General features: G+C 39.2%; 1 protein-coding gene across 4 annotated transcripts in view; it reads left to right on the top strand.

Annotated features, from left to right (window-relative positions):
- Positions 1-14,753, top strand: part of si:ch211-196i2.1 (collagen alpha-1(I) chain) — a 137,171-nt gene extending 122,418 nt beyond the window's left edge. For 3 of the 4 annotated variants that reach the window (XM_035991588.1, XM_031277561.2, XM_035991589.1), the window contains 12 exons: positions 158-211; positions 1,038-1,091; positions 3,502-3,555; positions 3,755-3,808; positions 4,417-4,434; positions 4,742-4,795; positions 5,412-5,474; positions 5,625-5,790; positions 8,673-8,782; positions 10,565-10,645; positions 11,365-11,547; positions 13,666-14,753. In XM_035991588.1, coding sequence (XP_035847481.1) covers positions 158-211; positions 1,038-1,091; positions 3,502-3,555; positions 3,755-3,808; positions 4,417-4,434; positions 4,742-4,795; positions 5,412-5,474; positions 5,625-5,790; positions 8,673-8,782; positions 10,565-10,645; positions 11,365-11,547; positions 13,666-13,815 — 1,041 coding nt within the window. In that variant the 3' untranslated portion in view covers positions 13,816-14,753. Of the gene's footprint in view, positions 1-16; positions 125-157; positions 212-1,037; positions 1,092-3,501; positions 3,556-3,754; positions 3,809-4,416; positions 4,435-4,741; positions 4,796-5,411; positions 5,475-5,624; positions 5,791-8,672; positions 8,783-10,564; positions 10,646-11,364; positions 11,548-13,665 lie in introns of those variants that run through there. The other variant, XM_031277563.2, reaches the window with a different exon arrangement.
- Positions 14,754-16,130: the final 1,377 nt, after the last annotated feature.

The following is a 16,130-nucleotide window of genomic DNA, read 5'->3' as shown; positions in this document are numbered from 1 at the left end:
AATATCCACACATTAGCTGTGAAACTGCCTATTCAGCCATCTGTCCCGCTATGGAGAGAAGAGATCAATAAAGTAATGAGTTTCACAATGAAAGTGCATTTAATCAGGCAGTGAATTGATAACCACTTGTTATATTTCTTTTATTTTTGTCTCCAAGGGAATCGTAGGCTTACGTGGAGAGCCAGGGGATCAAGGTGGAAAGGGGAAAGAGGTAAACAAGAATTGTCGCAAACTCTGAGGATGAAACCCAACTGGATCTCTTTGGATTCAGCTTGTGTAAACAAGGCTAGCTTCATTTTGTTTTTGTTAAAATAATACAATTGAAAAAAAATTTTTATTTATATGCCTTTGAAAGTTTCTCAGAAGCTACAAATGATCTAGTGTACCTTTGTCTCTCAAGAAGAGCAGGGCTGTTTGAAAATGAAGAAACATTTGATGTGAATAGTCAAGACTTTTAATAGAGTAGTATTTATGTTGGTTCATCTAGAAAAATCCAGTTTTAATGATTTATTTCATTTTTCATCCACTGCATCACTAACTTTTTATTCAAGTTTCAAGAAATTAGACAATTTCAAGAAATTAATTTCTAACAATGTTTTAGGTGTTAAATATGATAGCTCATTACAGAATAGTACTTCAACTAACTAATAACAACAAACTAACGAGTTTTTTGGTGAACCCTAACCACTATATGGACCCATAACAGCATCGTAACTAATGTAATAATAAAATACAAAACATGGGAGAAAAAAACTTGAAGGCCATAATTTACAGCAGAGTCATAACCAATAAATAAGACAGCTGTCAACTCAAAAGCAATGGTGGATACTTCACATTCTCTTTCCCCACATGAAAGTGGCACACAACTGAATTTGATATGTACATGTGGATCGTCGTAGCAACGTGAACGGGAGTGATAGCTACTGAAATAAAAAATAGCGCTGGGCTCAGTTCAGGCTCCATGTGCTTTGCCTTGCCATTGTGCCGGTGTGCTGTCTGAGTGAAGCTGGAGATGTGACTGTGTTGTCTGTCCTCAGGGGGAGAAGGGAGACATGGGACTGCCTGGACCACCTGGAGCTGATGGCATGAAGGTAGGAGCTGTCCACATTTAATAAGGAGATACACAGTATGGCTGGTAACTGTGTCTGTAGGTGTGAAGGTAAAGCTGCCAGCAATGACAGTAGATACATGTCACAGCAGGTGTAGTTAATAACATTAATGATGGCTAGATCTATTCCATTTAGGTGTGCCAGTTGTAGGGTTTGTATTTGGTGCATACTGGCTCACTGGAGAGGCTTCCTTGGACACTTGATAGAATAGAGCCATCTTTAATGTTAGTAGTTGCACCTGGGCTTTCCCCGCTGTGACAAGTCAAGACGTCAGCTGTGGAAAAGGCCCATTCTGACGTCAGAAATGTTTGGAGGGTGTGCGTGGGTAGCTCAAAAAAAGGAAATATTTGGGGGAGGAGGGCTCTGATACTGGTGCGTTAAAGAATATGTATACTTATGTAGACAAAAGTAGATTAGTTAAAGTAGAATAACCAGGCCCTTAGATTTAGAATAGCATATAGCAATCAAATTCTTATTTATTTACAATTTAAGCCTTAGTAAAACCATTTGCCACATACATGCACTCTATGTTTATAATCTGTCTCCTGTACAAATAGTAATAACTGCTACAAGAGATAGTGTAGTTATTATTTCAATCATGATATCAGCCTTAAAGCTACATACTGCTAACACATACATACTGTAGAATCAACCAGAGAAATGTTTCCTTGATGTGGCTCACACAGTAACAAGTACCAACTTACACATAGGCTGTAATTTCAGACACAACCATAGAGTTGAGAACAGTAAATGTGTTGGGATTCGGGACGTGGGAATGAGTTATAAAGGGGATATAAAGGTCCTGTGTGATGGAAGTTGTTTTGGGAGAGCTGGCTGGGGCCTGCTGTTTTACTTGCATGATTAGTGATCTGAGTAAGGTTTGATACATTTTTGGCTGGATTGCACCAAAGCAGGGGCCAGTCCTATAAACGCGAAAGTCTGTCACTGAGTGAGTAAGTGACTGATGAAGTTACACCATTGGTCAGTTGAGTTGGAGTTTCCCCATTGGCCATTGCAGTTTCAAAATTGGAATGAGTGCGACAGGGTTTCTGCTGTGGTAACACACGATCAATCATCTGATCCACTTCCTTAATACATGCTAGAGTGCGGATCGGGCCACATTTTTCTGTCCAAGCCCGGCCCGCGTCCGACAGAACAGTAACCGAACCCGACCCGACAGGCTTTAAGATATTTATGTCCAAGCCCGACCCGAGCCCGACACAGTTAAAATCTAATTTTTTTCTCATAGGCTACTAATGACACATGTACGTTTGTTTGTGTGGAAACCCCGCATTTATTAAGCAACTGTAGGAAGGCATTCGGAAATGTCAACAGATGAGCGCATCAGCGCACACATGGGGCAACAAGCGCACGTTAACACAGGCAGGCACAAGACCCGAACCCGAACATCATTTCTAAGTATCTGTCCGAACCCGGCCCGGTCCGTCGGGTCCCGTCGGACTCGGGTCGGGTATCCATCCTCTAATACATGCACAATTGTTGTTGTTGTTGCTGTGGGGCGCGTTCGTTGCTCTATGCGTAAAGCTTGACCCAGAAAGCCACATTTGAGAAATTTAAGGGGAGCTCTAAAATATCTGAAAATAGTTTCCTGTATTTGTGTTTCAAATGTGGTGTTTCAATCCTACAGTAAGAATGTAGGGTGTTGACACAGTTTGATGCATCTGTCTGCCTGCCAACAGAAGAAGAAGAAATGAACAGTAAAGATTTTAAGTGGTAGTGAATGAACTTTCTGTTTCGGTTCTCTACCACTGACTATCCAGGTAACAATTTGGCCACAATAGCACTATGACCATACACAGTCCAGATACTAGGTTTCCACCTTGTCTTGTTAACAGAGAGAAAGGTGTACCAGGATGTAATGTTTAAAGTCTGACTCAGACAGTTAGCTGTAGACAGCTTAAGTCCTGGTTAACAATCTACAATCTTATAAACGCCCCCACGTGCTCCACAACTAGACTCTGGCAACTTCTTGCAAAGCCCAAGAAGAGATTCATTGGAACTACGGGAAAGTACTGTAATCAAATGTTTTGTTCAGAATGTATGTTGCTCTGGGTGCCTGGGTAGCTCAGCTGGTAGAGCGCACGCCCATATATAATGGTTTACTCCTCTACGCGGCGGCCGTGGGTTCAACTCCGACCTGGGGCCCTTTGCTGCATGTCATTCCCTCTCTCTCTCCCCTTTCACCTCTTCAGCTGTCCTATAAAAATAAAGGCCTAAAATGCCCAAAAAATCATATTAAAAAAAGAAAAAAGAATGTTTTTTGCTCTAATGGATATGTATTTACTTTTCTTTCAATTAAGTTTTATATATATATATATATATATATATATATATATATATATATATATATATATATAATCTCTTTCTTCAGGGTATTCGGGGTCCTGTTGGGTTGCCTGGTCCACTGGGCTTGAAGGGAGAGCAGGTACACAAAATTTAAGATCGTAGTTTATCTTATGTTTTTTTTACTTTTTACTACATTTGAATATGTATTTATGATGTCCAACTTTGACATATGTGTCCGTTCCCCCCTCTCTCTCTCTCTCTCTCTCTCTCTCTCTCTCTCTCTCTCTCTCTCTCTCTCTCTCTCTCTCTCTCTCTCTCTCTCTCTCTCTGTGTTTTAGGGAAATATTGGTCTACCAGGACCGAGGGGTACACCAGGGATGCCAGGGCTGCCTGTAAGCATCACATCTTAAATCTTTTAATTCCCTTTGGAAAGCGCTTTTTCACAAACCTGTACATTACAGATAGATTATTTAACATGTTTTATTCACTGTGATTTTTTTTTTTTTTGTTGCTGGCTATTATATAATTATATTATAATTATAACTAGTATTTTGTTTTTCAGTTTGGCTTTTATGCTGTTTATGTTGTTGCTTTCTTTTATGGAAAGAACGTTGCCACTGTATTTTAAATTTGATATACAAAGTTTATTCAGGCTATGCATTTTTACTTTTTGTCCTAGATATTTCATAAGTTAGTTTTGAATTCAAGCAAGAGTCAGAAGATTGTGTCTGAGTACAGACGTGGAGCGTGTGATGGAAATGGGATTGGTTTATAAGTTCAACTGGTGCAGATTGTTATCTGTCAGCCAACTAATAATTTCTTCAGCTGCACAGTTCACCAGCACACTATGATTGTGTTCAGCCCACTGTGTCTTCGGGGAAGACAAATCTATTGACTTAGGAAGCCGTGGCTGATGGGTTCTTAATGCAGCAGATAAATAACTGCACTTCACAGTGGAAAAATCATGCTAATGCCCTTTTCTTCTCCTCCTCTGTTGCAGGGTTTGTTTGGATTAAAGGTATGATATCATCATCTCAAGCACTCTTGTACTGACAGATCAAAGTCCCTTCAGCTCATACTCAGCGTTAATGTGCAGCGCTGACTGCCCTGATGGATTGTTAACGCTAGGATCGCTCTGGTTTACGTTGATGGCACATATAATCATAAAGCTGTCACACTTAGGAGTTGGCGTTCGAATGTAATGGGATTTTGCAGCAGTCTTGATTTCCATATCAATGTGTTTTTATAGTCAATGGTGTGGTATTGTCGTACAGAAACAGGGCAGAATCGCATGTTGTGCTTATCATATTTCCTTTCCCCCGCAGGGTTTGAAAGGCTACCAAGGTTTCCCTGGTCTGCCTGGCAGGAGGGGGCTCCCAGTAAGTTTACCACAGAGGATGAAAAACACTCTGAGTTCAAGTTTGATTGGTAAAGAAAACATTGGCTTATCATATTAATATAAAGCTCTTAAGATACACTAGATGCTGTACATTCAAAGTGTGTACATTACAAACATGTATACAATACATTGGCAATGCCTACAAATCAGTTTAATTAGATATGAGATTAGCCTAGTGTGCAAACGTCTTATGTGTCTGACAGTTTGCTTAGTTTATAACTTGCTAGCTGGGTTTTAGCTAACATTAGCATAACGTTCAGGGGACATGGGCCTCAGCTAAAGTAGTGACACTATCATTTTAAAGGATCTTACTTGTTGAGCACTGTTACGGCACAAAAATCATCAACATGTGAAACAGCTTAAGAATTGAACAGCTTTTATTTAATTTGCTCATCACTCAGGTCCATGAATCTAAGATTTTTTTTTTTTATTTGTCAGTGTATACCACACATTTATTTTAATAGCCCTGTCAAGAGACATTTCTTTACTATAGATCTCTTTTGGATAACAACAACTTTTCAAATCTGGATTCTAATATTGATATTTTTGTAGTGTTTATCACAATACCCAATGTGTGCATCTTCCTTGTGTTTTAGGGTCCACCTGGGCTTCCTGGACCCCCAGGACAGTCACTAAACATGACGTTGACTCAACTCAAGGTAAGTGATTCATGTCTTCACGGCCCAATTCAATTATTTTGAGCGTGGGGTTCCAAATACAAAAGCAGTTATCATCGAGCATTTGAAATGTCTGTCTGTCTGTCTGTCTCTGCGTGTGTTTTTATTTTTATATTCTCTTTCCATGTCCAGGACCTGATGTATGTGTCCGATAAGCCCAACTACCATGTGGTCCAGACTGTGCTAGATTCTCTTCAGCAGGAGCTTCGGCTGCTGCTGGATCCCCCTGATGGCAGTAAGGAGCACCCTGCCACCACCTGCCTGGAGCTCTGGCTCTGTCACCCCGAATACAGCAGCGGTCAGTTCCCCAAACAATCAAATAGCACTAGTAAATAAATCCACACAGAATTATTTCAGATTGGCCGAGCTGGCTGCCGTTCTGGACGCTGTCCTTTCCGTTACACGTGTGCATTATCCTCCATGTGAGCTTTTCTAAACTCCAACAAAACATCTTGATCTGGTAACATTTATAATTTCAGCTGTCAAATACTAAATCACTCAGTTTGAGTGGATTGGTGAAAAAATACAAGTATTTTAAAAATGTATATTAATAACCTGAAAGGTAAACATGTCTATAAATTATGAATATACACATTAACCACAAACAGAAAATGTGCATAATCGCACTTCAAAGATATACACTCTTGGCTCATGTTATAGTATAGTAGCTCAAAATGTCCTCTCAGCTTACTGTTGATGTGTTGAAAACATCAACATTTAGTTATGAGTATTGGCCACTGGAACAAAATATATGAACGTACATGAGGCAGTTTTTTTTCTGGTCGCAGAGAGTTGAGAAATCCCTTTTGGTAAAAGATTGAACTGGATTTTTTTCAGGCAATAAGCACATTTTGAATTTCTTAAGTAAACATTGCCTTTTCTAGTTTGAAGGTGCTGTAGGTAGGATTGGGAAGATCCAGGTCCTAAAAATGTGAACATCGACAACTTCTCAGTCTCTCCCCCCTTTCCGCTAAAGCCCGAAACGGTCTCCTAAGCCCCTCCCCCCACAAGGGAGAATGAATGTGTGTGCATGAGCAGTGATTGACACGCAGTTAGACACCCCCCCTGGCCCTGATTGGTGCATCTGAACAGGGAGCGGTGGATTTTTGCAAATCACACTACAGGCTGTAGGTGGTGCCAGAGAAGCTGGATTTATTTTTTAGTGCTAAAAGTCTTACCTACTGCACCTTTAAAAGTGAATTTTGTATGACTAATCGAGAAATGTTATTGTTCCATCTTTACTGCCACTTTGCAAACAGTACCCAAGAGCTGGTGTCAAATCTCTCTGTCCTGAACAGCAGCCACTAAAACAGGATGCTTTTTATTCTCAGCAGCATCTTTAATCACATGGATAAAAAGCTTAGTTTAGAAAATATGTATGCACGTTTTCTTAGCAAAGGTTTTAAAGTCAGTTGCTGTATATTTTATCAATATATTATATTTTTTTTAGGGCTGTCAGCATTAACGCGTTAATCGCGATGCGATTAAGGGCCGACGCAACACGATTCATTTTTTTTAATCGCATTAATCGCATGCCGGCATTTATTAATTTATTTTACACTTCACTCGGCTTTGCGTCGTGCCTAACAGGCTACTATTTTGACCCTTTGCAGCACCGTTACTTATCATCAAGCTGCCACTTCCTCGTAACACATCCTGCTGCTGCAGGCTGCAGGCATGATGGAGAAACACAGCAGCAATAACTCTGATTGGAGCTTTTTATTTTCTAAAACTCCCGGACGGCTCGTAGACAAGTCGAAAGTCATATGCACATTGTGTAAAGCCGAATTAAAATATCACCGAAGCACGTCAAGCTTGAGCTACCACCCACGGAGTTCAGTTAACGTGATGCTAACGCTAGCGTGCTACTTGCCGACCTGCGGATGAAACCAAATCCCAAAAAATGACTACAGCTCTTGCGAAATGGGTAGCAACTAACTGCAGACCTGTCAGCATCGTAGAGGACTCGGGTGTTAAAGACGTACTACGGTTGGCATGTTCTGACCTGTCTCGTTGCCGTCGAGGTGGACAGTAGTTTTCACGGACACACAGCCTGTATGACACGGAGAAAGCAGCGACAGTGGAACAGCTGCAAGGTGCTGCAAACGCTGTCTCATTAACCGGTGATCACTGGACGTCAGTGAGTAATCAACATTATTTAGGAGTTACTAAACACTATATTGACTCTGGTAAGGATAGGGATTTTTAGTTTCTTAGTTAGGTACTTGAAGGAATTGTGCAATAATGACAGATTCACACATTTTTCTTTTGTTTACAGTAAATAAATAATAACAAATCTTAAAATCAAGTTCATAAAGTAACTTTCTTTGCATTCATTTGATTCCCAATCAAGATACACTGGCAAGAATTGCTTTCGATTTTTAATATGTACTTAAAAACTGTTCTGAAATGCAAAATAATAGAATTTTAATCATGTGATAAAATATGCGATTAATCACGATTAACTATAGAACTTCAGCGATTAATCGCGATTTAAAAAAAAATCGTTTGACAGCCCTAATTTTTTTGTCTGCTTGTTATAAAAGTTGAAATGAAAATAGTAATACGTTTGTGGCATCAGACACATAAAACATGGTATATCAAGAAATTATTTGTCTCCATGCAACACATTTTGATAGAATTCCTATCTATATTTCATGACTCATTGTTGATTTATTCATTTAGCACATGTAAAAACAACAACAGTGTTACATATACGAAAAATTAAGAAAAAAGAGGAAAACCCAGAAAACCCTCAAGGGGCTTGGCATCTAGGGTTTCCTAAAATAATTCAACGAAAGGTTGCATATAGAAAAAAAACAAATAGTCTCAGAAAAAGGGACAGAAGAAAGGAACAATTAAATGAGGGGAGAAAATAATGAGTAAAGAAAGAGAGAAAAGAAAAAGTAATCGTAAAAAAACAAGAAACAAAACATGTTAGGCTACTAATACAGTACAATATTTTTCACAGATTTGTACCTAATGCTCCTGATTCTCAATAAATATTGTAGGTGAAGGATCCAAACTACCTGTGATCATATTTCAGTGTTCCCGTATTTCTTTGGTCCAGTATGTTGGAGTGGTTTTGCTTCCAGTATTTCTTGGGTCTGTCTGTCAGCATGGACCCAACAGTTCCATTCCTGCAGATGTCATTGAACTCTCGCTGACCTTTCTCTGCAGGAACGTATTACATTGACCCCAATCAGGGCAGCCCAGCGGACGCTCTGCTGGCCTACTGCAGCTTCTCTTCCACATCAAAACAGACCTGCCTTCATCCTCGACACTCGCAGGTATGAAGACATCACCTGAGAAAGGCTACAGCAAATTGCAATTCTGGATCAATGGCGTAACCGTTTTGTCAGTCGGCTCACAGTTCCGTAGTGATGACTATGACAATCTGCAGTGATGACTTGAACTTCTACACGGTCATCTGAAAAGGAAAATTCAGTATCAGTGAGGAAATCATTTGATAGCCTGACTTTAACATTGCTGAGATTAGCTGTCTGCCACACATACACGCACACACACCAATTCTTCCACCCTACAGTTTCAGGACTTTCAGGAATTAGCATAAATATGATTTCTTCACCCTCAAACTGTTACCAGAGCATTCCTGTATAAAAAATACAATGCTAGTGATTACAAAACAGAAAAAAACGACATAGCATAAGCAAGTGTTAGACCAAAGATATTGTAATATGTTGTAAAATGTGTTAATGCTAGTAAAGAGATTGATGGATAGATGGATGGATGGACTTTATTAATCCCAAACTAAGAAATTACTGTTACAGCAGCAAATTACAAGGACATACACACATACTCACTCACACACATACGGAAAATACTAAAAAATATACCAGAAATAATAAATAAGATATAAAATAAGATAACAAAAGATCAAAATACCAGAACACCTACTCAAAAAAATATACTTAGAGGAATGAAAAAAGAATGTACATGTATATAAGTGTAGAGTAAAAATGTACAACCTTCATACATAATGTGTGTGTATATATATATATATATATATATATATATATATATATATATATATATATATATATATATATATATATATATATATATAACAAAACTGTATTTGTTTTCTGTTGTGATTCAGTCTCTTTCATGTTTTCCTCCATTCTTCACTCTTCTTCCTTCAGTGAACTTTAGGCTCTGTGATGGTTTATTTAAAGTGAGAATATGCGACTTTTAAACTAAGAAGTAACATTCTTCCTCTTACAAATGTAAGGTTAAATTCACAAGCAATAAAACAAACCTATTAAACCTAACCATATTGCTCAATTCGATACACCCGGGGGTTTCGCTGCTACAGCCCAATACTCAGTCTGGTATGAACGGTAGCTTATGGTGGCTAATGTTAGCAAACCTAAGATACCTGTAGATAGTGCTGTGTAACTCCCATTGCTCAGTCAGGTCACTAGCTTTATGACTTTACTGTTTAATCAGACTTTAACATAATTGTGCTGTCATATTTGCCAGGACAAGTAGCGTAAATGTAGAATGTATATATAAAGTACACAAAAACAACCACTACAGGTAAAAATGATGACCTTTGCTGTTCACTTTAGCATTTTTAAATACATGGAGGTATAACAGTGCCTAAAATAAAGACAGTATTCAAATGGTTTAACCTCCCTGTAGGAATGGGTGGCTAAATGAGACACTGCATTCATCCAAAGGACATCAGGACGATCCGGACACAGGCGTTATTATTCTCATTATTAATGTCCTTTTCTTTACTGCAGTCTATATAAAAACACAAAACACACCTCTCTCTCTCTCCCTCTCCACTCTAATACAGTCGATACTACATAAGAAATTGACAGACTCAACCAAAGAATAATGAATGAATTGGTCTCTGGTACTGCAAAGTGAATGCATCGCTCACAGAGGTAGCCGGTTCACCTCTGGATCATACTTGAGCTGCATGCTAATCCAGAGTTCATCAGCAGCTGTCTGAACACCATTGACCTCCACAAGTCTATTATATGAAAGCAGGACTTGCACTCAGATTGGCAAAATGTATGCCTTCTTTTGTCTGCCTGCAGTTGCCCATGAAAGCCTGGATGGAAGAATTTTCTGAAGAAGGATCCTTTCAGTGGCTCAGCAAGCTGGAGCAGGGGTTTCAGGTGAGAGAAGGGAACAACCAGAACTAAACATTCACCCTACTTCTCTATTGACGGATTAGTATATTCATCAAAACTGTGTTCATTGGTGTTATTGGACACTTGGGGGTAGTAGAAATCCACAACAATCTGAAAACACAGATTCTAACATTTTTGATTTGATTTATTTAGCACATAAAAAAAAATCAGTGTTACATATACGACAAAATAAGTAAAAAAGATACCAAGAAAACCCTAACGCGAGCCTGTAAGGGCACGTTCAGACCAACAAAAGCGATCCGGCGATAACGGTACGGGACTCTCACACTGCCTCAAAACAGATTGACCAGTCTGATCGGCGGTTACGTGATTGGCCACCGCGCGGTGATGCCTGGTTGAGTTTCTCCAAAAGTTGAATCGGTCTCGACTTTTCGCCGCAGGCTGCGGCAGGAGTTTTTCAGCTCTCCCCTGCGGCCTCCACCGCCACAGCCTAATCGCACCACCCCCATTCAGTGTGTGTGAATGCACGCAAATGTGCCGCAAAAAAACCAAAACATTGACCCCTTTCACATTACACATTACAAACAAAACGATGGAATATACTTCATTATATACTACACTACTTAATTTTTCCAGACATTTTGTCAATTTTTCACTTAGTGTTTGTTTTTACCTTTTAATATTGTTGCTGTCGTACCAGCTGACATTGCTAATGCGTGACATTCTTATACCTTCCTTCCCAGTTTTACTATCCAGGTGCTAATGTGGTCCAGATGCGTTTTCTGAGGTTGCACAGTAGCACCGCCGTCCAGAATATCACCCACTCGTGCCAGCCAGGACACAGACTGGGCCAGGCAGACAGAGATGTCAAATTCCTCACTGACTCCAGGAGGCAAAGTTACCTTGGAGCACTTAAAGACTGTGTGGTACGTAGGAAGTTTTCTAAATGTCCCTTTTTACAGTTCGCTTGAGAGGCTTGAGGAAGTTCAGGTCATGCTGCTGCTGCGGTTTCATAAAATATTGTTGAGAAAAAATCTTAACCGTCCTGTGAATAGTCAGCAACATTTAATTTTTTGCAACTTCTTCATTATATTTATTTGAAAAATATTTTCAGAACTTTTAAAAGATATACAGTAGTTGCAAATACTAAAAGCATTTATATAATTTTTTTGGTTTGGTCCAGGATGATGAAGTGAGCATTCTAAGTTTTTTTTTTTTTTTTTTTTTTTGCCAGGATAATCTTTCTAAATTCCGTAATTTTGTTTCTGTGAAGCAGTTAGGGGGGGAAAGTTTTACTGGGGGAAAAAAATGTTTTGACAGGATAATTTTTACTTTTTTCTTTTAGAACAGGTGTGGAAAAAAGGTTTTGCCACGTGAAATGTATTTATTTTTTGCCAGGATTAATCAAGTGTTTGTTGTTGTACTCATACTTTTCATTAATTTCAGCCACAAGAGGCTGAAGTGCACCACTACCCCATGTTCTAAATGGGACTAAAAGCATTCATGTTTTCTTCCAGCTGAGTTTGAACCTCTCCATGCAAACTCAGCTGAAAGAAAACATGAATGCTTTTCTATTTAGAACATGGGGCCTGCGGTCAAATTTGCGTATGAAGGTTCCTAACTGAGTGAAATGACCAGGAAGTAGTTAAGTGGCTGCCATGATAAGAGACATTCGAATTGTGTGTTTACAGTTAAGAGAATATTGTCCTTAATAATACTAATGTATTTCTTTCACTCACCTGCAACCATCTAACCCTTATAACATAGAATATGTACAGTAGACTCGTAGGCCTTATACGTTCTGCTTATCTTGCATACCTGACAATTATTTCCACACAATAATCCTAAACGGGATGCATGTGGATAGAAATGAGTGGGCAGGAGGGTGTGTGTGTGAGCAAACAATAATGATAACAAACTTTTTTTTCGCAAAACACCTATAGAAGAAGCCTACAGCTCAGTGCTTTATAATGATGAAATGACATGCAGTGGCTGCTTCACTTGAACAGACATAATTAATGCAGAATAAGATGAGAAATAAAATGATGATGGAGTAATATTTTCCACCGGGTTGTCCACGTTTATAGAGCCTGCATTAAACAACACGGTAAAAGAAAACGCACGGGGCAAAGTATCCAGATGCCTTTCTGTAGTCCACCGTCGGAACGGTGTAGTTTCACCGGCAGACCCACGTCAACAACATCGGCCGTCGCTTGTTTACGCAGCCGAGTGGAAGTCGGATTCTCCTCGCACCGCGGTTGTATTTTCCTAATTCCTTTTGAATTCTCCTTCACACCTTTCCTTGACCTCATGACGTTTACCATCGGGGTTTAGGAAAAGTGGTTAGGAAAGTAATTTTTTTTTTTTTAACTTTTTGACCGCATCTGGGGTATTGGTACACCTCAGCCTCTTGTGGGCAAAATCAGTGTTACTTTGACAAACACTAAACTAAATAGATCTATTCGGAGTAGCGTAATTTTTTTATTTTATTTTTTATATTTTTATTTTTATTTTATTTTTTTTTGTGTGTGTGATTAATTGCGTCAACTGTAAAATATGATTTGTATTTTCAAATGTTGTGTAATGTGAAGTAATCTTTTTGTGCGTATGGTGTGTAATGTGATGTCGTAAATTGTATTGTCACACGATAGATTGTAGGACCCCAGGAAGAATAGCTTTTAGCTTATGCTGAAGCTAATGGGGATCCAAATAAAACAAACTAAACAAACTAAACACACACAAAATTCACCTTGAACATTTTTTTTCCCACAAAAAAACTTAAAAATAAAATATCCTGGCAAAACCACCTGTTCTTAAGTCATGAACGCAGAAAAGAGAACGATTAAGATCACAGTTAGAAAACGGATCTTGCCTCTCAGGGTTTCCATAGGAAGGAATGAAATGCAGAACAATTGTTAGCTGCAGCCTCATTTGAGACAAATCATAATACCAAATATGTATTAAGTATTACTGTCACATAAAAAAGTGATGAGTCATAGCAATTAAATGTAAAATAAATAAATATTCTGTTTCCTGTGTGTCAGCCTGGAGAGGAGATCCTTTCTGGACCTCGGGAGTCTGTGTTTGAGTTCGAGGACCTCCATCTGCTCCCCCTGAGAGACGTAGCACCAATGGGAGGCGGAAACTTCACACACCAGTTTGGCTTCACCATCGGACCTGTGTGTTTCAGCTAGAAGTGCTAGAAAACGGTGCTGTCCCAGAAGACTCACAGGTCCAGGACACATACCTCTGTTCATTTCACGGACACCTAGCGGACAACTGGAACAGAAGATGCCACTTCCTTTTTTTCTCCTTGTTTTCAGGGAATTCAATCTCTCAAGTTGAATGACTCCGTATTCATGAATTTTGGGAGGACACAAGCGTACCCAGGCTTTTTTTCACAGAGAAGTCAAATTTGTTTACAGAGACGTTTATCTTGTATTGAATAATTTAAAAATGTATGTTTTTTTTTTTTTTTTTTTTTTTAATCCTTTTATATACATATGTTTGATTTTTGTTGTGTATTTTGTGCTTTTGTCATAGCCTGCCCATTGTCTATATAAAAGCCAGACTGTCCTAGCTGACCTCTTAACAATGTGTTCTGCATGGGGACACAGCTACTGTGGTCCCAAAGGCCGAATGTGACCCAGCGGCCAGTAATCTCAGACTCTCTGTCCACTACTTTAGTACTGTAAGTGACCTCAGATGTGGGTGTCACTTTTCTCATGGTGCCGATTACATTTTATATTCTTTAATCCTAAAAACAATAGAAGTGGACAGTCACATTGTCTTGGTGCTTCCAGTTGTCAACAGCACATTTCCTCATTTTGTTGTAATACAAAACATTGTTTGTTTTTTACAGTTTCATGTTATTGTATGGGTTTTTTACGTCTCAGGTATGATACATTCATGATATACACGTGGGCACTGAAGCTGCTGATGCCACAGTATGTTGGTCAGTTTTGTAGTTTAGCATTAAAACAAGACTTAGGAAATGTTTAAAGATAAATCCATGAAAAGACCAAAATCAACACTGAATTAGTTCAACCAACAAGTATTGTGTGTATCTAAAACCTCATACTGTATCTTCTTCCACCGTGCCATAGAGCTACATTGTTGTTCCAAAGTTCTTCCAGTGAGGAACTTTGTTGCACTGAGTGACATGTTCCTTCATTACCATATACGTACACACACTCTGTAGAGTCCTACACACACCGTCCTGCTTCCAGAAATACTCACTAGAGCACCAAATGTGCATTAAGCCGCTGCTGAAAATAGTCCCCAACAAGTGCACAGTTTACTCCCGTTGGTCCGAGTAATGTTGGCTAAAACTACAGTGCCCAGCTGTTTTACGTAATTCAGTGCCACAGTCGGGGTAGGGAAATCTTTGTTGGTTTTGCTCTTTTCATGAGATTTGTTGACAACATAACACCAGCCTTAAAGAAACACGCCGACTTATTGGGACTTGAGCTTATTCACCGTATCCCCCAGAGTTAGATAAGTCCATACATACCCTTCTCAGCCGCCACCGTTAGCCTCGCTTAGCACAGATCCTGGAGGTAACAATAACCTTGTTATTTGTACACGCCGTACGGTGAATAAGCTAAAGTCCCAATAAGTCGCTGTGTTCCTTTAACCTTAATAAATGTTGTACTCCTGCACACTGTTATCCAAAAATGTTAAAGAAGTTTTAGTTGTAGATCTTCATTAGGCTTTAAATGACAACACTACATATTAGCATGTTTATTAAACAGCCACAGGCTGCATCAACCCATCACAAAGATTACGGATTAGGAAGAAATGTGGGGGAAAGTATTGCGTTTCAAACAAAAATCATCTAACATAAACACAATTTAAGACTAAAAAATGAAGTGACACAAAATGGTAATTCAGTCTGATTATCAGGCTTTCGTTTCCCCCAATTTCCCTGAAGGTCTGTGATAGAACCGTTTATACATTTTGTGATGACTGTGTACAAGACTTTACCATATTTTCATTAGATCTCATTCTGCTACGCACCTGTCCAAAAGGTTTACATTGGACTATTTACTGTTTCAACAGCAGAAATGTTAAATTCAAGTGTGTTAAAGGAGATTCTCTCTTGTTCGGTTATTCTCATGCAAACCACAGACTGAAGCTAAGCAGCCAGAGTCTACAGATCCATCCATTTCCTCCCAGAACAATACTGTAATTTCTTTCACTGTAAAGATCATGCATAGGTTTGGCTGTAGAGTAAGTGCAAGAATAGTTCCCCCGGCCCAGCAGAGCTTCTTTGGCCCCCCTGGTGAAAATAAAGTGCTAATTACCACCCACTTAGCAGTGAGTAATTGCTGTCGACCTTAATTTCTGCTTCATTCAATCTGAGAAGTGCTTGGGTTCAGAGAAAAGAAGCAAGCCCTGTAGCTTCTCAGCAGAATGAGGATTTGGTGTTTGCGTCTCAGAGTCGGTCAGCAGTGAGTGATGAGCGGTGTGCAGTGTGCACTGTCTGCAGGGAGTAGAGGACTCATTT

This window comes from Sander lucioperca, chromosome 14, assembly GCF_008315115.2.
Source record: "Sander lucioperca isolate FBNREF2018 chromosome 14, SLUC_FBN_1.2, whole genome shotgun sequence".
NCBI lineage: Eukaryota > Metazoa > Chordata > Actinopteri > Perciformes > Percidae > Sander > Sander lucioperca.
Note: the sequence above shows the minus strand (reverse complement) of the source record. Positions and strands in the feature narration are given on the sequence as shown.